This window comes from Anser cygnoides, chromosome 14 (genome assembly GCF_040182565.1).
Source record: "Anser cygnoides isolate HZ-2024a breed goose chromosome 14, Taihu_goose_T2T_genome, whole genome shotgun sequence".
NCBI lineage: Eukaryota > Metazoa > Chordata > Aves > Anseriformes > Anatidae > Anser > Anser cygnoides.
Genome location: NC_089886.1, coordinates 355,126 through 376,454, shown reverse-complemented (window position 1 = coordinate 376,454; position 21,329 = coordinate 355,126). Strand labels below are relative to the sequence as shown.

At 51.9% G+C, this 21,329-nt stretch overlaps 2 protein-coding genes across 4 annotated transcripts in view; one reads left to right on the top strand and one right to left on the bottom strand.

Moving 5' to 3' along the window:
• The window catches only part of STK32A (serine/threonine kinase 32A), a 32,457-nt gene extending 30,879 nt beyond the window's left edge, over positions 1 to 1,578 (top strand). Inside the window, exons 12-13 of the mRNA XM_067005423.1 lie at positions 118 to 182; positions 1,095 to 1,578. Of these exons, the coding sequence (XP_066861524.1) occupies positions 118 to 182; positions 1,095 to 1,179 (150 nt within the window). The 3' untranslated portion in view covers positions 1,180 to 1,578. The remainder of the gene's footprint in view (positions 1 to 117; positions 183 to 1,094) is intronic.
• Positions 1,579 to 5,120: 3,542 nt separating this feature from the next.
• DPYSL3 (dihydropyrimidinase like 3) overlaps positions 5,121 to 21,329 on the bottom strand; it is a 57,085-nt gene continuing 40,876 nt past the window's right edge. For all 3 annotated transcript variants that reach the window (XM_048057240.2, XM_067005420.1, XM_067005421.1), the window contains exons 2-14: positions 20,368 to 20,456; positions 18,466 to 18,650; positions 16,195 to 16,359; positions 15,816 to 15,877; positions 15,240 to 15,320; positions 14,028 to 14,096; positions 11,554 to 11,674; positions 10,561 to 10,717; positions 7,597 to 7,738; positions 7,161 to 7,331; positions 6,401 to 6,580; positions 5,636 to 5,798; positions 5,121 to 5,312 (exon numbers count right to left, since the gene is read on the bottom strand). In XM_048057240.2, the coding sequence (XP_047913197.1) occupies positions 5,224 to 5,312; positions 5,636 to 5,798; positions 6,401 to 6,580; positions 7,161 to 7,331; positions 7,597 to 7,738; positions 10,561 to 10,717; positions 11,554 to 11,674; positions 14,028 to 14,096; positions 15,240 to 15,320; positions 15,816 to 15,877; positions 16,195 to 16,359; positions 18,466 to 18,650; positions 20,368 to 20,387 (1,605 nt within the window). In that variant the 5' untranslated portion in view covers positions 20,388 to 20,456 and the 3' untranslated portion in view covers positions 5,121 to 5,223. The remainder of the gene's footprint in view (positions 5,313 to 5,635; positions 5,799 to 6,400; positions 6,581 to 7,160; positions 7,332 to 7,596; positions 7,739 to 10,560; positions 10,718 to 11,553; positions 11,675 to 14,027; positions 14,097 to 15,239; positions 15,321 to 15,815; positions 15,878 to 16,194; positions 16,360 to 18,465; positions 18,651 to 20,367; positions 20,457 to 21,329) is intronic.

Sequence of the window (21,329 nt, the reverse complement as noted above, 5' to 3'; positions counted from 1 at the left end):
TGTACCTAAAGATGTCTCTGTATATCCTTGAAGCTGCCCTTGTGAAATCTTTTTGTTTCAACTGTGAATTTATTCTGTTATTCCTCATCCTTTTATTTTTCTATTCGAATGTGAAAGGCCTACCATCTTCAAAAGCACCTAGAGATGCTCCAGAGGGACTTCATTGTTTTCAACAGAGAAAAGTAAGTATTGATAAAAAGGCAGTGTAACAGATGCTGGCACAATGACAAAGACTTTGGCAGACTCGGGTTTTGGGCCACCTCAGCAAACTGCAGATTGGGTTTTAGAAGCTTACTGAGGAAGCTGTTGAGAAAAAGACACTGGTGAATGCAGCTTCAGCTGTTGTCTGCCAGGGACTGACGAGCCATTTTCATTCATGAGGGAGGGGGCCAGGCCCACAGCCACAACCTGTGCTCATGGCCTGGCTTGCGGGGGCTGTTACTGGTAGTCCTGCAGTCAGCTCTCATCTCTAGTGGTACTACCAGTCCTGCCTCCAGACCACGGAGCTGCAGAGGGCAGGACCAGAAGCTGGTGATAGAGCCCGGCGCCAGGCACGTTCCTGGGCCAGGTGCTCCAGAGCCGTCGCTGCCTCCCGCTCCCACACGCCGTTCCTGGGGCTGAGGCCAGGTGCCCTGCGCACACCTCTGCCAGCGTGGAAACTTCATGTCTATGTGTGGACGTCAGCCCCCAGGGCTGTGGCAGGGGTGCTGCCGCTACAATGAGGTGCAAGCCCAGGCCTCAGTGTCCACAGCAAGGACTTTCTTCCCCTTTCCACCACCTTGCTGCTCCTGAGTAAAGTCCTCAGTGCCCCCACCCTGCATGCTGCCCTGCCACCAGGGGTGGGGTGAGGAGGGGCAGGGACAGGGGCAGGCAGGGATGAGCAGAGGATGGTGCTCCTGCAGGCTTAGTTGTAGCATGGCCAGGCTGGTCCCAAGCCCATAATGGACCTGCTGAAGTTTGGGTCTTCTCCATGGGTGGGCAACCATCATCCTCCAGCAGCAGCCTGCACAGGAGGGCGCTGGGCTGGTGCGGGAGCAGGCAGCTCACAGGCAGTGCCAGGCCCTCCTGCAGCTTGACCTCCTGTTCTGCCCTAGGGTGAGACACCAGCACAGCAAAACCCAGGAGCATGCAGCGCTGGCGAATTGCCTGCATAAGGATGGCCAGAACAACAACCTCTGAGCACAACAACCCTGATAGCGCTGCACAGCCCCACTGCGCCTCCTCCCACCCTCCTGCAGAGCTGGGTGTGGAGGAGGCCCTGTGGGATACCCTAGCAGTTTGCCACCAGCAATTAGAATCAGAGCCCATTATTTTGCCTTTCTTGGTGGCAGGAATGTGACTCAGCCACTCAGCACTCTTCCTTTCGGGTTTGGCTAGCCGGTATTGCAGCCTTGGGGCTGAGTGCCAGGCGACTACCAGCAGGAGCAGAAGGGTTGGGAGTGCACCCTTAGTAGAGCTGTTACTGCCAGCTTCATCCTGGTGGGAGCTGCATTTGTGGGTCCTGTCTCTCCAGGGGCCAGGATTCCTGCATGGGCTCTCAGCTTATTGCTCCAGGCAGAAGAGGCAGCTCTGAGCTGCAGGGTCTCCACCAGCACAGGTGGAAAGTGGCCTTTGCTTGCAGAGGTCTCCTGCAAACATCCTCTAAGTCTGGTTGTGGAGGGCTGGAGGTGGTGACCAACTCCTTCCCTACCTGGGTGGGGGCAGCAAAGGTTTCCCGTGAAGCCCCCCCTCTCACCACGCTGTTTCCTGGCCCATTTCACACAGAGCTGGGCTGGCCTGGTGGGTGATCAGCTCACACAGGCAGATTAGGTAGCGACAAGGTAACAACCAAGTACTGGCAAATAAGCAGCATCCAGAAGCTTTTCCAGGTCATCCTGAAAAATCCATTCACCATCACATTAAACTGCTGCAGCTCTCTGAATCTGATGGGGTTGTGGCTTCCAACATCAGAGGTAAATTTGAATGTGTAGTTTTTATCTCTCTACAGTTGATTTTATACTTGATTTAAGCAGCTATTCTTTGCAGTAAAAGCTGTGCCCTTGGTGCAGCCTTTGCCAAGACTGTGATTGGCCAAAGCATCTCTATTATGGTAATGCGGGGAATTATGCTATTATTTAAATGCTTTCGCAGACCCAACTTTTCACCTTGTTATTCAACATTTTTCCTAATCTCAGCAATATAATGAATGCGTGATGAACTGTGTGCCTCCCATTTGCCCAGAGGTGTTCTTGTATCCCCTGTGCCTTCCTGTCTTTCTCTCTCTGGCTAAATCTGATTAACTGAATAAAAACAACAGCAAATGAAAGGTTCCTTCCCAGATAATCAAAAGCCAATGTTATGTCTGAGGTCGCTTGCACTGCAAGGCAGAGTGGATGTTCCTCCTGCCTAGTGCTGTCTAGGACTTTACTGGACTCTCAGTTTAAATCTTTTCTCCCGGATGAAGACTCCCTCTGCCTCTCAAGCTGTGGATTTTGCCCTGTTCCAACATAGAAGAAAAATCAGATTGTGTTCAGTGGACCTTCCAATGGTCTTCACAAATGCTTCGGATAGACTGATATGTGAATAAGCCATCTTTCATTGATCAGATGATGGCTGGCTGGGACACCTTGGGAAATGTGTGGTTTAAGCATGTGCACAAGCAAGCCGTCATCCCAGTGACTGCTGGGAGAGGAGCGTCTCCATTCCTCTTGAGCATGCAGCAGCCACACATTCCCTACGCAGACCAGACCATGAGCCCTCTGTGGGTCACATCAGGCCTGCCCTCCCAGCCAGGAATAGCCCTGGGGGGATGCAGATCTCTGGGGCAGCCCAGCATGGCTGCAGCAGGGCTGTGTGCGATCCCATGCAGGCTGCCAGGGGGAATGGGCTCTCTGGACAGTCTGGTGTGTGGTGCAATGTGCTGGGGACCCTGCTCTGGTTCCTCTGTGCTAAGGCAGCTCCAGGGTCAGCCTCCATACTGCCACCCTGCCAACTCCACCCCCTGCAGGACAGCTTCTCTGCTCCTCTCACCCACCTGGCCTCTCTTGCAGTAATTTGTAACATAGACTTGAGTGGCATCAGCTGCAGGTGTAGGCTCTGACATCTTTTTTAACAGGCAGGTATCGGCAGCTCCCTGGACTTGAAGGGGCCTGCTCTGGCCTGCACTGAGCATCCTTCTCCTGGTGTTGTGCCATGGCAATGTGCACAGTAAAGACAAGCAGCCCCACAGGTTTAGGGGACTGTAGCAGTTTGCTGCTGTCACATGAGGATGCACTGGCAAGGTGCAGCCACTTCTGGGTGAAAGCTGCAGGGACCAAGGGCTGCAGCACTCTCTGCAGTGTGCCCGTTTCCTGTGCGCAGCTGGCCAGAGTCTTCCGGGCGATTGCACCAATTCACTGAGGTGTCATTACCTTCACCCACACGCTGTGCCCGTTTGTTTTGTTTTATTTGCTGGGGTCAGGCTCTTGGCATAGCTGCAGCACAGCATGTGGACAGGGCTGGGAGTGCAGCAGTGTCACTGTATGCTGCTAGCATGGAAACAAACAAATGGGAAAAATTACCCTTTACTGTCCATGGAGCTGCAAAACAAGCAGAATGAGTTCACCAGTAAGTTGGTTCTTTGCCCAGTCCTAAATAGAGTCTGGGAGGGCTCGGTCAAGTCTGGATGTGGCAACAGCTCTACCTGTCACCTCACCCTGGTGCCGCAGCAGACAGGCTCATACACCACAGACCCAGACAAGGAAACTGCTGCTGGATGGGGCAAACAGCTATTGCTGCATCAATACTGGTGTACTCTCTGACCAAAAACAAACAAACAAAAAAACAACCCAACAACCAAACCTCCTCAAACAGTTAAGTGAGAACATTGCATCTTTAAAAATTCCCCACAGACCTCTAAAACAATCTCTACTCTCAGAGGCACAGTCTCAGCTTAATCACTACCAGGCAACAGGGAAAAATCTTAAATTATTTGATAGCAGAGGTTCACAAAACTTCCAAGTATGAACAGTCTTCCCCACCCCAGCTCAACTATTCTGGCATGGCCCCTGAAGGACTGCTGCACAGATAACTTGTCCTGTCTGAGTTGCAGGCACATAAAAATAAATATTTCAGGGTCAAATACTTGACCCAAAAAAAGTGTATTTATTTAGCACTGCCTAAATTGACACTTATTTTTTGTAATATTTAAAAAACAACCAAGTTTTTTTGAATGCCTTGCAAGCTTTAAAAGGTTGTGACCCTTGGTTTGACAAACACCACTTCATAGAAGGGAAGCATTTAACTCACAGGTGCCAACAGCCTCCAGACCAGCTGCAGCTGGGAACACCTGAACACGGTGATGTGCAGAGCTGGTCCATGTCACTGCACAAGTGACAGGCACAGACCACAATGGCCAGGTCAGGCTGCAGCCAGAGACTACGTGGACAAACTGAACAGACCTTCAACAGTGCTTGCACCAACCTGTTTTGCTGATACCTTTGCTTTTGCCCAAGAAGCCACATGGTCCCAACACCTACACCAGTCCCCAACACCTATACCTACAGGGATTCCCTCTGGCCATGCAGCTCCCTCAGCTCAAACAGCCCAAAGCTGCTCCAGGAGCCCTGCACCCACCCACGGGACACAGCTTCCCCTGCCCCTGCTCTCCCAAGGGCCAGGCAAGCAGACGCAGCCTGGAGATGAAAAAAGCCAGCCAGAAAGACAAATTGTTTGAAGGAACAGTTGTTTTTTTCTTTTTTTTTTTTTAATAAAGTGTACAAAGTCATGAAATACCTTACATGAGGCACTGTGACAGCTGTTACAGAGAGATTCGGGCTTCCCCGTGGGCCTCATGGTGAAACACCGACAAGAGCTGGGTGAACACGACACAGACCCCTGACCCTGCCCAGCCAGTGCCCATGACGGTCCTCCCCACCTTCGCACACAGTGGCATCCCACAAGTGTTCAACACAAACAACGGACTCTGAGCCAAGCAACCTGTCTGAGCAGCATGCATACAAAAGGGAAGAGGAAAAACACAACCCATCCCAACCCACAACAACAATAACAGAATTTTAAGGCTATGCATAAAACAAAATGAAGCAACATCTTTAAAGCTAGGTAGCAAGTAGCATTTGTGAAACATAAGGCTTGAGGCTTACTGATTCTTCAGAACAGGTTTATTTGCTTTTCCTTCTTAAACACCAATGTACCATTTTTCTTCTTTTGCTTGTACAGGGATTACTTCCTTCTCGGCGTGGAGCTTTAGCTCAGGGAGGTTATATTGGAGCGGCCTCCCGGGGGCGCAACAATACGCTTGCTGGCAGAGCGAACACCTTCATCAATCTGGGTACCTGGCAGAGGGCAAGAACAAAGGGAAGAGGGAAAGTGAAGTTGAAAGGATTTTCTTCACAGGACTCAGCCACCAGTAAGGCTGGGGTCTAACTGAAGGGCTCCTGGCAGCCTGCAGCAACCTGCTCTGCCTCCAACTCTGGCAGGACGCTGAGAGCAGTGGCCTGAACGTCTCTGCAGACACTCCTCCAAGAGCAGACCCGTGTGGCAAGAGCAGGGTCTGGTGCTGCGCTGACACTGCCATAGCTGCAGTCTGCCCCCCCCTTCAGCCCCCACCCACTCCAGGGGCACTGCATTCTGCCAGCCCAGCCTCTGCAGTGCTCACCTGACAGACTGAACCCCGACTGATGGAGGTTCCTGATGGGGGGAGTCTGTCGCGTGGGGGACCCCCTGGTTGACCCTGCAGGGGTGCCCCCCTTGGGGGTGGCGGTCAGATCAAACACAGGTCCATCATACATGCCTCGGGGCACAGCATGCATCTCCGCCATCTGTTACAGGAGAGAAGTGAGACAGTGAGGCTGCTGTGCTCCCTGTGAGTGTCCTGTGAGCCCACTGACACCACCAATGTCTTGCTGCACAGAGCCCTGGCTCCCTGGTACCACTGAAGAGGCCACTCACACCACCAGCCCCATGCCCCTCTGTCCTGCATGCCCAAGACCTCCATGCAGCATGGAGGTGGCTCAACCCCACCGCTCACCTCCGCACAACAGCCTCCAAAAGCGTGCAGAGGCTGTGGGTGACAGGCAGCCCCTTGGCACAGGTTTATGCTGTGTGGCTGGGGAAGAAGGCCATTTTGTCCAGTCTCCTTCTTTTTCACTCAGCACTTCCCTTCAGACTCCTGCTGCAGCAGGAAAGCAGCGAGGGAGCTGCTGGACAGGCATCATCCACTGCTGACCCAGCCAAGAGTCCTGCCTCCGGTGGGGGAACACTACCAGCAACAAGCCTTAGCTATCCCAACTGTATGTTTGACATACACTGGTTTGCAGCACTGTTTCCAGGGTACAGTAGGAAAACAATTAGCTGTCAGGGAAAAGGGCAATTTGGGTTAACAGCGTCACAGCTCTGTCTGCTGACAGCCCCATCTCCTTACCTTCCTCCTGGCCTTGATGCGCTTGTAAACATAGTCAGGGAAAGGGCTGCTGGGCAGGAAACGTCCAGTCCCCTGGGTCACATGCAGGTTGCCATCCTCCAGCATGATCTTCCCCTGGCATATGACAACCAGCGGGGCCCCACGCAGCTCCATCCCTTCAAAGATGTTGTATTCAGCTGCCTGCAGCAACCAGGGATGATGGTCAGGAGGGACACGAGCACTGCCTGCCCTGAGGGCTGCTTAGTCCCCACATACCACTGCTGAAGTCACCCGGGCAGGGAGAAGACACCTGTAACAGCCTTCCCTGAGCCACAGGCCTCCTGTCCTTCACCAGGTCCACCATACCAAGGATCCACCACAGCTCCCACCGTGAACCAGGACCTACAGCTTCAAAGCTGGCTGCAAGCAAGGACTGCAGCAACAGAGGGCAGGACCCAGGTCAGTGAACAAAGCATGCCGGCAAAGCCAGGAAAAATTTGGACCCAGAAGAGGAACCCAGATCAGGAGAAAGGCGTCTTTACAACTGCATGTGCCAGGCGCAGGGGAAAAGCAAGGCAGCTGGGTGAGAAAGGCCCTGCGAGCAGAGCCCAGGGCTTACAGGCATCCCACCGTGCTGTCACAGCTGCATCACCCATAGCTGGGACTCAGTCCCTGAATCTACCAGCAGGGCAGCGCTGAGCTCCCAGCAGTGAGATCACCTGCACAGAGCACTGCCCACATTGCCCCCCTCAGCACCCCCACCCACAAGCAGAGAGCTTACAGACTGGTGGGTTTTTGCCGTGACGATCTTCACTGCATCAGGATCCCAAATGACCAGGTCACTGTCTGAGCCCACAGCTATTCTCCCTTTTCGTGGGTACAAGTTGAAGATTTTTGCAGCATTAGTGCTCGTCACGGCCACGAACTGGTTTTCATCCATCTTTCCTGTAGCCTGCTCAGACACAAAGAGAACAAAGCACTCATTTGGGGAAGGGAAGAGGAGGAGCCCAGGTATCAGACAGACCAAAAGCTAGAGGTATGTTCACGGACCCTGGTCATTCACCCTGAGCTTGTGGCAGATGCCTCTCCTGGTCACGCTTATTTCAACTTAGGGACAGGAGACATGCCACTGGGTGCCCAGCTCTGCTGGGACAAGGACACAGGGGGTCTGAGGTGCCTGACGAGCCTGCCCACTCCTCCCCAGGTGTGGCTCTTACCACCGCCTTGTCCCAGATGACAGACATCCGTTCTTCTATGCCGTTGGTCCCCTCTGGGATTGCCGTGAAGTTGTCTTTTCCAACTGCTTTCTGTGCAGTGCTGAACGTACAGTGAGCGCTTCCCGAAACCTGCAGGTCACCACTGGGGTGGTGGTAACAAGAGCATCCTGAGCCATTTTGTGTTCAGACAATATCAGAGACACGAGGGCCAAGGATCTCCTCAGTGCAAAGGCAGCCCCCAGCTCAGCTCTCTGTTACTCTGCACCCCCGTTCCTGTGACCCTTCAGCCTGGAGACCTCCACCAACTCAGCCCTGCAGTGGCCGAGTCCCCTGGGCTACAGGGGCAAGAGAGCTTGCCAACACCATGCTGCCTGCCTGGGGCATGGACAGCATCCTGCCCACAAACACACAGCCCAGCAGAGGGAAATGTCATGGGAAACAAGGGAGGGGCCTCTGTGCTAAGCCAAAAGATGCCCTTCCATACCAGACTGTCATTCACACCAAAACAGAGGGATAAAACATCCCAGCGTGAGTTAGAAAAACTACTTCTGGCAGTTTGTTGGGTCTGCTTGGGAGAGCAGCCCTTGTGCCACGCAGGCAGGAAGGAGCCTCTCTCCAGCCAAGGACTGTCACCACAGCCGGCCCTTTTGTTGCATCCTAGCAGCTCCAGCTCCCTCAGGAAGGACCTCATCCTGACCCTGCCCAGGGGGCACCGCTGCATCTGGCAGAGCAGCTGCAGGAGCGTGAGTGCACAGAGCTGAGCCTGCATGCTGCTGCCGCTCACTCTCTGCCTGCCGACCCAGCCAAGGAGCCCACCCCAGCCAGGTATCTGGGCTCTGGCCTGCGATGTTTCGTCCAGCAGGAGCTCAACGACAGCAGCCCTCAGCACCATGTGAGCTACAGAAGGAGCAGCAGCCAGCAGCACCAACCAAAAAGGTGTGATTAGGTAAGCAGGCTGGCCCACACTGTGGCATGCCCACCACACCACTGTCACAAAAGCAAATGCCCCTGCAGCCAGACGGGAATCTGATGGCAGGGTTAGCAGAGCCAGGACTCCCAGAAACGGCTCTTGGGACTCTCAGTAAAGCCACGCTGCAGGCACTGCCCGGTGCTGCTACCCAGACAACCTCTGCCTGGGAAGGGCCTCCAGCAGGATGGAATCCATCCATCCTGAGCTGTCCAGTGACAGCAGAGGGCAGGAACAGGCAGAGCCAGCCGCTGCCAGGCAGGGCAGGGCAAGGAGCTGGAAGTCATCCCGCTGCTGCGGGGAGCTGGGGACACATGGCTGCTGGAAGCCATCGCTGCCAGGAAAAAGGAAGCGGGTCCCAGGCCAGCTCCTGGAGCAGCCACGCAAGGACAGGCCATGAGTGTCAGGCTCCTGGACTTGAACCCGGGAGGGCACTGACACAGCGGCTCTGTACAGGGCCACAAATCAGTCCTAATCCCTAGGTAATCTCCATCTTCCTCTGATAATTTCTGCCATATGTCTGACTGACTGCATGGACTGATGACACAACATGCTTCCTAATCTCCACCAGCTTTGTGCTGGTGGAAGAAAACAAGCCTCCCTGCCCAGCTGGAGCTCCTGCAGCTGCTTTTTCTGCTGCAGCCTCAAAGGAAACAGCTTGGGAAAGGCACTGGCACAGTGTGGGACAGACCTATGTGGGCTGCAGGGACTCAGAGGTGCTCCTGCCTCTCCTTTGAGGGTTGGGGTAAAATTGTTATTGAAGTGGAAGGAAAGCACTAACAAGGCAATTCAGGAGCTGGGCTCACTTTTCGCTGCCAGTCCCTGAGACCTGCACCTATTTCATACATCCAGACCAAGCAGAAACACATGACCACCTACTGACCACAACAAAATCCAGGGTGAGCTGGACGTCCAGATCCCAAATGCATGGGCACTTCTGCCAGCCACAGCATCTCCACACACACACACCTAGCAATACCCCCACACTGTGGCACACAAACCTGGCCTATGCTAGCATGCTCTTCTGCTCTGACACCTATTCCTGACCCAACATCCCTTGCTCATCTCATCACAGATTTTTCCAGCATTACCTCAAAGGTCATTTCCATTTACAGCCCCCTCAGTGTCAGCCATCCCCACCTAACACAGACCAGCGCCACATGCACCACTCAGCCAGCAAACACAGGCGAGCTGGGCTCACAGCTCACATGTGGTGCACGGGTACAGCCAGCAATGAGATCTACGTCCCTGGCTGCAGCGCGTGCCTTTCCAGTGAGAGGATGGAGGATAGCTCTGAGAAAAAGGTCACAGCAAATTGCTGAAGTGCTTCTATTGTTTGCTCTCTGTTTTCGACAGATCCCTTCCCCACCCCCTGCCTTTGCGGTAAAAAAAAAATAAAAAAATCTACCATCCCTGTCAGATGCACATGAGCTGCCCTTAAAGACCTCGTGCTCATGCACCTTGCAGTCTGTACTACTGCTTATCTGTACAGGTGTGGAAAAAAAGTCAGCTTTGTATTCAGCGCAGTGGGTCCCCATCGGCCTGTGCCACCTGTACCCCCCAGACTTTCTCTTGCACAGCTGCAGCCCAGGCAGCTGCTTACGCTGTTCTCACGCTGGCTGCTCCAGCTTGGTCAATGCTGTTGCTGACACCTGTTACCTGGACCTCATTTCTTTGCCTTCTTCAGGGTGTTTAAAGCAGTTCATGACTGCTGGTTTGTTTTTTTTTTTCCTCATTACTGATGTTAAGCCTGTGGTGCCTCCTCTGTCCCCCAGTGCTCAGGGATAAGCCACCATGGCTCCAAGGTAGAGCCATTTCATCAGGCAGCTCATTAAATACCTAGGGTAAAGTGGTTCAGGGTCGACAAACGTCTAGACTACCCAAATACTCCATGGCCTCTTCCTGGGCGATTTGAGGCCAAGGCACACTGCCTCCCGTTCAGTGTCACTGGTGGAGCCGCCAGTTCAGGCACAGCCAGCCCAGCCTCTGTAGCTCACCTGGCCAGGAGGGAGTTGATGTAGTCAGGGGTTGTGGGGTCTGGGCTCAGCGGGGGAGAGACCACGAACGCTGCAGCCTTGGCCCAGTTCTTGCTCCAGTAGTGTGTCCCATCAGTCCCCAGACTGGCTGTGATGGGCTCACCAAACACCACATTGCCTGGAAAAGGGGGCAGAGAGGACACAGTGTTGGGGACCCATGGCAGTCTGATCCCCACTGCCTGTTGTGAATTCAGGCACTGGGTCAGATGCGAGGGACCGCTAGGCCCATGGTGCATCAGAAGCCCACCCTACATGCCATTGCTGCTGACATGAGCGCCATCCCAGCCCTCTGGCTATGGGTACAGAGCCTGATGATGGTACAAGCCTAGATGGCATGTGGTGTTGGAAGACAAGGCCTCAGAGCTGCATTCTCCAAAATAAATCCATACCCATCAAGGACACTGGCAATGTGCCCCCCTGCCAACGGCTGCCTTCATGCTGGGAGGCCCTGTCTGGACTAGCAGGAAGCAAGGCCCCTGAGCCTGGCAGAGGACAGCTGCTGCCAGCCCTCACTGTGAGTAGGGGCACAGTTCGCTGAATCCAGGTGGGACATGCCCGCCTGAGTCCCTGCACTCCAGCACCGCTGCAGGGCCAGTGCTGCCAATGAGGCTGGGGCTGTACCCAGCAGCTCCGACTGTGTGCATGTGGATGGGGTGAATGTCCCCACAGAGACCTTCACAAACATCTTGGGTCTGTCCCAACCCTTGCCCACACCATGACATTGCATGACATGGCCACAGAAGGTGCCTCCAGGTGGCCTGGTGCAGCATCCCCATGGCCCTTCACAAGTTAGGGTAAGCCCCTGAACTTCCCCAGCAGAAGGGGAAGCTCTGGGCTGCTTGAGGCATAGGTGCAGGTCTGAGCCCAATAGCCAGGATGCAAAGACACCGAATCCAGCCACCCAGGACCCCAGCAACAACAGCAAGGCTGTGTGCAGCACCAGCAGCTGCTCACCTTTTTTTCTGGCTTGCGAGATGAGGTCAGCAGCACTTTTGCTCATCACTTTCGTCACATAGAGAGGGCAGTTGGTCTGGCTGGCAATGGTGATGGCCCGGAAGACGGCTTCTGCTTCCAGCTGGAAGAGAGAAAAGCGCAGCTGCAGAGGAGCACAGGCGGGCGAGGAGAGGCATGCTGCCGGGCCTTCTCGCCCCGGCTCCCCAACTGCAGACTAACTGCAGGGGAAGTGTGGAGTTGCGCCCACCATTTGTTCCGTTGCCTGGTTCCAGATCTGCCAACAGCTGGAGAAGCCCAGGGCCGGCTGCCCATGCCTGGCAGCACAGTTTAGGCTTGTGCAGGCTGACACAGGTCTGCCCCTTGGAGCACTCACTGCTGCGGCACTTGGTTTAACTGGACACCACTACCCTGCTGGTGGCTGGGGTGCTGCAGGCTGTGCCTTGGCAGGCTGCTCCCATCAGGGTCTGGCTGTCCCGTAAGCCAGCTGCTGGCCATCCCAGACAGTTGGGCTTCGCTGGCCTGCTGCTAGAGCAGGCTGCATTTCCACCACAAGGGATATCTTTGGACTATTACATCAGCCCTTGCTCAGCCAGAGCTCAGCTCCAGACGTTCTTTGAGTATTTGCTCTGCAGCTTGGCTTCAAGCTTCTGCATGATAAAGTTCAAAACAGAAGCCTTAAAAAGACAACGTACCAATCAGCCAAGCCCCGGGGGAGGCAGGGACTGTGCAGTTGCTGCCTGCAGGCCGGCAGCTGCTTAAGCAATCTCAGTGCTCCCAGCAGCAGGTTAAATGAGGCACTGCACCAGACGTGCACACATGCGCTCCTCGCGTACTTCTGCAGGCCTGTCCATGGCACTGTCCATCAGCACAGTGAAGACTTTTTCTCTTCTGCTTAAAGACCTTTCAGAAGATTTTTACCAGTGCACTTACAGACTTCAGTGGGTTTTAACAGAAAGACAGGAGCAAACAGAGCAATCGCTGAATGCCCTTTAGAATGGGTCACAGTTTGGAGCAGCAGCACACTGCGCTACCAAACGACCAGCACCACCTGGTAGTAGAGCATGTCTTTAACTCCCACTCAGGTCCCTCCAGAACAGATCCTTGGAGTTGTAGGCCACCCTCCCAATGCCCTGACATCAACTGGCAAGCTTTGTTGGAGGGTAGCAGGTCACTTGCATTCCACCTAACATTTTCCCAGGTCAAGGGTGTTCTGGAAGAGGTACGCTGTTTCTTTTCAAAGGTAACGACACCTGGATTTGGCTGGACAGACTGTATCTACAGCTTTCTTGCACTGTTCCCAGTTGCCTTACACTTTAATGGTGTTTCAAGATCGAACACTTAACAATGCTTTATCATCTTTGGACGAGAAGAACCGCAGTGCTGCCTTACGATAATAGGACAGTTCTCAAATGCTGGCACAACCACAGCATCCCGTAAATGCAGGTTAGCTTGCCAGCTAGTGGCAACGGGTCTAAAGAAAAATAAATGTCAGTTTACACAGAGGGACTCTGATCTACTGTATTTTATATTGAGTCTTTTCTCTGTACAGGGAAATGTTTTACTGTCTCATACTTCAAAGACAGTAAGCATTGTATTATACTAGGCTGTATCTGTCATTACCAACCATAATACAGTCAACTTCTTATACTATTTATTTAAGCCAATTGATTTTACTTCAGCAGATCCTGAAATACAAATCCATCCCTGTTTTCCTCTACTCAGCTTTGCTGTTGTACCAAATTCCTATCGTTTTCTTCTTTTGTATGCTATGGAAAGTTAAAAGCAGCTCTCGGCAGGGAGCTATCTCAAGAAAACTTATCTAAAATTAGATTCAACTCAGATTAATAGACCAAACAGAAAAATACCTCATAAACTAAAATTAGAAATGATCTAATCAGCGTCTTGACAATGACTTGTAACCAGGATATTCCCCCTTTCTTCCCCTCCCACACCTTTCACCAATGCCTTTGTCTGTCTGATTTCAAAACTCATGTTACACCCAAAGCAGAGATTAGGCAGAAAGAAGCTGGAATCTGTTTGTGCTCAGAGACATGAACGATAACATTTCAGGGGGACTAAAACTCACTATTCAATTCTTCGCAGGCCTCTTACACTCTGGAATCACCAATACAAAACAAATGCCCCCAAACCACCCCCTGGTGCTGCCACAGCCATACATTTTTGTTTTTATTTTTATTTATTTATTTATTTTATTTCATCTCTGGATTACTTGGAAGCCCTTGTCTCTGCTAGGAAACTCCAACAAGACTGAGATATGTTTGTCACAAAAGCACACCTCGCTCCTTCCTAAACCAGTGATTACCCAGACAGTACTGCCTGTACTAATGAACATATATATATAGGGGGGAGTGGACATACACACACACACATTTGGCCCTGCTACACTATGCCCTGCTACGGCTTGTGAGGAAAGCTCTTCAGTGCACTGAGGCTGGTACCGTCCTGCACCTTACCTCCTCTGGTCTGCTCAGCACATGGCCCTCGGGTCCGGTTATTCCCATCTCCAACATCCTGGCCTGTTCCTAGAACATGGAAAGGACAGCGGGATGTTACCAAGCTCTGAACCTGTCCCCCAAGAAAAGCAGAGCCCTCCCAATGGCCATGCCCTCAGGCTGACACCAACTGACATCCTGAGGCCCCCCAGTGCAGGGCAGGAGGCAGCCGCAGGGAGGCTAGGGACCAGGAGCACTCAGAGGCATGTGGACACTGGCTGAAACCTCTGTGACAAAACAAGTACAGCATTGAGGAAAAAGCGTACAGAACTCCCCAGCTCCACAAACAGCACCCGATACATTTCCAGGCCCTCTTCCAGCCACTCCATACCTCTCCTTCTGAAATGCAAGTAGTCTGTTGAGAAAACGACCATTAAAAGGCAATACAATTCCAAAATTCTCTTCCCAAGGTTACCATTTCCTCACTCACTCCACTGACAAAGCTGCAAAAGCTCTGCAGTAACAAATTCCCCAATTAGCTGGTGATCCTTTTAAATCCTGATATTTTCTAGAGAAGTTCTGTGTATTCCAAGTTTCATTTAATTTTAGGCAGAAAAAGAGTGGCTGGTATCTGCTTTCAACTCATCTGTCAGCTTGTCTTTCTAACTCTGCAAGAAACTACCTGTTTAAGAAAACTTTGGCCAGTGCATTTTTTTTTCTTTTAAATGACACAAATATTTTCACTGACCTTCAATCTCATTGAACAAAAACGTTGAAAAGTTTGGCTGTATCTAATAGGCCATAAAATAATTTGAGCTTTCATCACCTTTAGAAAAGAAGATGATAATGCTTGCTGTAACAAAAGAATAATATGCTTCTAAACATGTCCTCCTGACTCCTTGGGTTATCTACCTTTCCTTTGAAATGGATTTTTACCTAATATTGCTCATCAGAAACAAAACACAGAAACACCACGAACCAGTTTTTCTATGTTGACGTGCAATTCAATGTCCTGAAAGACTATGCTGAAAGGTTTTGCAACCTCTTTATTGCAGTTCCCACCAGATACTTCACAGCAGAAAACTTTGCTAAAAACTTTGATATCACTGCTGAGTTGCAAAGAGATAACCTTGCAAAAGATGCCCATGCAGCTTTAGTGTCGTGTTGCAAATACGCCATATCAAATCAGCCTGGAAGAGACTTTCAGTCCCAGCACAACAGAAGAGTAGTTACCTGCGCAATTATATCTCCATTTTCAGCATGAACTTGAGCTATGGCACCCAGCTCTCCCAGGCAGCTGAATATCTCATACAGCTGAAACAGAAACAAGAAAAAGTGATTACAACACAGGCACATCATCCTGGCTTGTGCATGACCTTAAAGCTCCCTGCACTGTGCCCTTCAGCAGAAAGCTGCAGCAGGGACAGGGTCAGCACGGGCTGGAGGATCTGGTGTCAGCCACACAAAGACCAGGCTCCGTGACCGTGCCAGGCAGTTCCTTCAGGACGCCACCTGCCACCAGCAGATGCTCCCTGTAATACCCCATACACCCCTCTGCCTGCCATCCTCAAAGCAGGAGCATGGCCAATATGCAGCGCAAGGTGACTCACAGCTGCATAGCGGGGGCACTGCCAAGGCTCGCACCTCTGAAGGCAGCAAGGATAAGCAGAGAGGAGCTTGCAAGCCCCTGTAAAGCAGGGTGGACGGCATCTCGCCTTGGGCCCCAGAGCTAGGATTACACAGCACTGCTGCCATCTTTACAGTCAGCACTCCAATCACACACAACCAAAGCCATAAATGAGGTCCTACCTCAGTGTTTGACATCTGGTACAAGTCCTTGTAGGCCATATAAACCATGAAGGAGTTGACTCCTAGGGAAAGAGCAGAGAAGAGAATGCTGAGGAAGGAGCCAACAGCTCTCCCTCCCCAGACACATCCCGAGCACACAAGAAGAATTCAGACCTGGACGGAGTGACCCCTGGCAGAAACAGGGAGCAGGCAGGAGGGTGTCTGCTTTGGTTGGCTGCCCCTGGCAGCTTATCTGCAGGATGCTGACTCCTGCTCAGGGCCACGCAGGATCCCAGCAGATGCTCAACAGCCAGAGGAGCAAGGACAGCACATCCACCACCTGCCCCTTCCACCAGGACCCCTGCACCCAGCCGGCAGCAAGGAGGAAAGGGCAGCAAACCTTTCTCCTGGACCATGGTGTGCAGCTCCTGACGAACACGTTCACTCCAGCGAGGGATGTCCACATGCAGTGCGTAGTCGCAGCAGGCCTTCCCATCCGCCCACTCCCGCCACTTCTCAAATGCCTCCACCAGGCTGGACTCGGGCTCCGGCACCACGTGGTCCACTGCAAGGGGACATGGGAGCTGTGAACAAAGGCTTCTCCAGCTGCGTGCCCCTGATGTGCACCCCACTGCATCCCTGCATGCTGCAGGGCATCTCCACCATCCCAGACCCGTCTCTCTGGCTGCTTCAGGACAGCGCCTAAGAGGTCCTCATCACCTCCATGACTTCCCTAGTCTCCTCCCAGTGCATTTATTGGATGTGAAATGCATACAGCCTTTACTTAACAGCCTCTGGCAAAGGATCAGGGGCTTTTACAGGCTTCTGCTGAGGAATCAGCTGAAAGCTGCAGCGCCTTGTCCCTCCTCATCCTCACTTCAACCCCATTAACACACGGTCTCCTGTCCCCTGCAACACTAATGCACCTTTTACTGCCCATTACACCACCTCGTGCCCTACCACAGTGCACTTCACACAGCTGATTTTTTTGGTCCATGGGGGAAGGTGAACTGGAGTGGGGAGGGCAAAAAAACCAGTCCTTTACTGGATCAACAATTGCTCCTGAACCCCATGGAACCCTGCAATACACACAGCTGTGGCTGCTGCACAGCAGTAAAGCGTGGATCTGCAAGCACTGCACACCCTTGGCACTCTCCAGGGAAGGATCTCAGAATCCCCTTTCCTTTTTCGTTAGCACTGTTTATTTCTGAGCAGTGCACGATGCCAGGACATCACTCTGTTCCTCTGCTCAGCGTCATCTGAGCATCACGCTGCCCTATTTTTATTTAGCTGGGGAAAAGAAGTTATGCCGTTACTCCTTTTTGAGGTTCTCAGGGGCACCAGTGGCTGCAGACGCTGGAACACTGCAGAACACAGGATCTGAAGCTGTGCAGAGGGTTCTGTGCGTATCTCCTTTCCCAGCACCTTCAGTACCACTAACAGTCCTACAGATTCATCTTGCGCCTCGCTCTCTAGTCTGAACCAGACATCACAGAAAAGATGAGCACACTGTCATGGATCTTTAAAGCAAAGAAGACTATGAAAAGCATACAGGAAAAAAAAATAACTGGGCAACTTTTCAAGAGTGCAAGAACAACAAAAAATTCTTAAGACTGAGGAGTTTCATTTGGATTGAAGTTTTATTGCAAATGCCTTCCCCAGCTCAGAACAGGAGCATGTCCAAAACACACTGCAAAAAAGCGCTTGACTGGGGACATGAGGGTTAACAAGAGCTGGACCATGTTTGCACTGCTATCCTGATGTGTACACTCTGCCTCCCCTGAAGGCTGCACTCTCAATAAGTGAAAAAAATTTGTCCGTTCATTGCTCAGCCCCTCCATGAGAGCTCAGAAGCTCTATTGTGCCACATCCTACTGTTTACTGCTAACCAGCACTCAAGCAAAAGAGAGCTGATGCTCTGAGAGGTTTCACATTTTAATACCCAAAGGCATGTTTCATCCATTGGTCAGGAAAATTCATTTTCCGGGCCCACCCTCTTTACTTCAGCCAGATGAAAAGATACCAGGGCTCTGCTCCACCCAGACCTGCACCGCCACAAGTTACTGGTAGCAAAAGCTGGAGTGCACAGTTGGCTGCACTTTCTGTTCCAATCGCTTTTCCATTAGAGGTGCCAGCCAGGCAGGGAGAAATGCGGGCTGGCCTGGCAAGGAAAGCAAGCATCCTCGAGGGAGTCTCTGCGAGATCATCACTGCTGAGATGGCTGCCCGGTCTCTGCCACTTAGCCTGCAAGTTTCTGAGCTCCAAGTGGGGCTCCCATTCTCAGCCCTCCCCCCTGTTTTCACAAGTATCAGATGTGTTTATGTTCCCAATTACCTCTTCCAGAGAGTGAGAATGACACCAACTTGACACCAACTGTTGAGCTTCTTTCTCCTTCCTCCAAATTTTCCCTAAATCCTCCCTGCCAGTTGTCATCTGTCCATTCTCCCTGCCCTAAAGAGGAACTTCAACATAACCCTCTTTGACTGTACCCTCCTGCATGACATCCTAACGTCATTTTAAAAATATATAAAAATCTTCAGAAGATATGGAAACCAATATCAAACAGATCGCATGCAGAGTTAGAATACTGAATGTAGCAGTACTTTAACTGCTCTCAAAAGCCCAAGCCTGCTGGGTGCTGTTGCGCACGAGACCTGCCTTCTGCACTCACTGATCATTGTAGTTCCACCAGCCAGGGCCGCTTTCGTCCCTTGGAAGAAATCATCCACTGCTGTCATCCCCTTGTACGGCATCTGCAGGCGAGTGTGGACATCAATTCCTCCAGGGATCACCATCTTCCCATTGGCTTCTATGGTTTTGACCCCTCCAGGGACAATCAGATTGTCTCCAATCTGCCTGATGAGACCACATCAAGATGGTGAGGCACGCACAAAGGAAAACCAGCCACAACGCAATCAATTGACAAGCCAGGCGGGGAGCAGCCAGGCCACCCCCTCGGCCTGGTAGAAACGCCCCACTCATTCCCAGGAACTGGGGTTGAAACCACCTCGCTGAGCAGAGAATCGCAGGATTGTCCGGCCCACCTAATCTGAGATTTGCACAGTCCAGGGAAGGCTGGCATCTGTCCACCTGCTGCAGTGGTGTCTATGGAGACACCAGCTGTCTAGGGCAGGCACTGGCTCAGGGAGGCCTGAAGCACAGTCCGATGGGCATGATGCAGACCTCTGTAGTGCACACCAGCCCTGGGTCCAGTAAGCTGTACCCCTAATCTCTCCTCTCCCCCATCCTTCTGCCCACCTTAAGTAAGGCTCAAGTCCGAGGCTTACTTACAGAGAAAGATGATTTCCTAGCATAATGCCACAGCTGCTAGGCCAGCTCAGGGCTCGGCAGAGTCTGGCAATGCTGCTCCCACCACAAAGTCCCGTGGGTGAAGGACAGCCCCCTCCCTTGGGTACGCGCTGCAGTGGGCTACAATGCCAAAATCTGACAGCCCAGTCTGGCTGCACCACATTCACGCTCCTCCCAAGGAGCACGGCAGGAGTCCTCCCTCCACAGGACCTTCCCACTCGCCTGCTGTCCTCCCGCCCCCGAAGGATGCTAACAACAGGGCCACGCCGCAGTGAAGGCAGCTAGACCCCAAGTACTTAGAATCACAAAATCAGAGAATATCGCGAGTTGGAAGGGACCCGTAAGGATCATCAAGTCCAACTCCTGGCACCACATACGTCTACCCAAAAATTCAGACCATATGACTAAGTGCATAGTCCAAACACTTCTTAAACTCTGACAGGCTTGGTGCCGTGACTGCGTCCCCAGGGAGCCTGTTCCAGTGTGTGACCACCCTCTCAGTGAAGAATCTCTTCCTGATGTCCAGCCTGAACCTCCCCTGTTGCAGCTTGAAAAAGCTTCTTGTGAAAACAGCAAACCTAAAAGGCTCCAGCATAATCTTCTCGTAGCTTAAAGCACCCTTACTGATAGTTCTCTGGAGGGCAATCGACATCCTCCTCTCTGGACACAGCAGCTCTCCTGCAGGACAGGTCACCTGAATCTCCCTTCACTCATCCTCTGCCCCCTCAATCCCTTTATCTGTCCATATGTAGCACTTAGCCTTCAAATCTCTTCTTTCAGAAATCCTATTTTCATCAAGCCTTCTTCAGTCTTCCCTGATAAATCAAGATAGAAGACAACTTGGTTTGCCTGCAATTCCTGAAAATCTCAGGTAGGTAGATGGGCCGCAGCACAGTGCTGTCCTCAGTAGTGCTAAGAATGGGATCTTGGGTAGGGTTGCTCATACTAATACTGTTGAAAAAAGGCAAAACAGGAGTCAAAAGACAAATCTTGCTCCTGGTTCAGTTAGATACAGCTTTGTTGTACAATGGACACTATGTCACAAAGCCACCAGCCCAGCTGCAATTCAGTATAAACATGCCAAGCATCATATATGTGCCCATACGCACTGTGGAGAGCTGAGCCTCTAATCAAAGTGAGCGGTGAAGTTTCACCAGCTGGCAGGCAGGGTGCAGACCATATCCATGAAAAACCAATAACCATCCAACCTGAAGCTAATTTAAGGGGAGATGGAAATAATATGCTATGGAAGTCCCATACTTACTTTATGAGACCATCTTCCATATAAATGTCAGCATAGAATGACTGGTCATCGTTGACTATTCTCCCTCCTTTAATGAGTAGACGATCACTCTGTGAAGGGAAAAATATAGCAGTAGTCAGTAGCAGGCAATGCACGCATTTGTCAGCCATTGGTACAGTGACTTTCTTGGGTGCTCTTCTACTGCATCATACAGCTCACCCCAACAGCAGATACTGCAGAAAGTTCACATCTGCACCAACACTTGAAAATACAGGACAAGCACAAGGACTGAAAAAATCAAACTCATGGGGCTGTTTCTGAGGGGAACAGGTGCTGCCAGGAACACCGCTGAGGTGGAATGAGTACAAAGGAGAGGCACTGGGGACACAGCAAATGTGCTTCCACAGAATATACAGGGAAAAGTCAAGAGCCTCCTGCACCAGGTCATTATGCACATAGTTCCAGAGGCAGCACAAGTCACATACCAGTATTTAGAGGAAGTTTGTTACTGAGAGCTTTCCTACATCCTTAAATATGATCCAAATACTGTGCAAAATACATTTCATTGAAGATGACAATTTATGTCTCTCTCATCTGTTAACACCTTGCAAAGACCACTGGCAGAACAGGCAGCCCCAAAGATGATGCATTTGTTGTTGGACCTGTCCCTCCCCTGCAATGCTCAGGGTGGTCCTTCCAAGGTGTTCCACAATGTTACAGGAGGCAACGAACTGTATTCCCATCTCGTCACTTACCACCTCTTCTCTTCTCCTTTCTACTGACATAAATGACCAGAAACCTCCAAAGGAGCACAGACGGAGCAGAAGAGCACCCAGAACAGAACTGCTCTTGTGCCCCTTCCTGCATTCATTTTTGGGCCTGGACAACCCAGCACACACTATGGGGAGAGAACAGATGCTGTCATGTGGGGAACAGACCCCAGCCTGAGGAATCTGAGGTCCATCTTCTGCCTTCACCTGCAC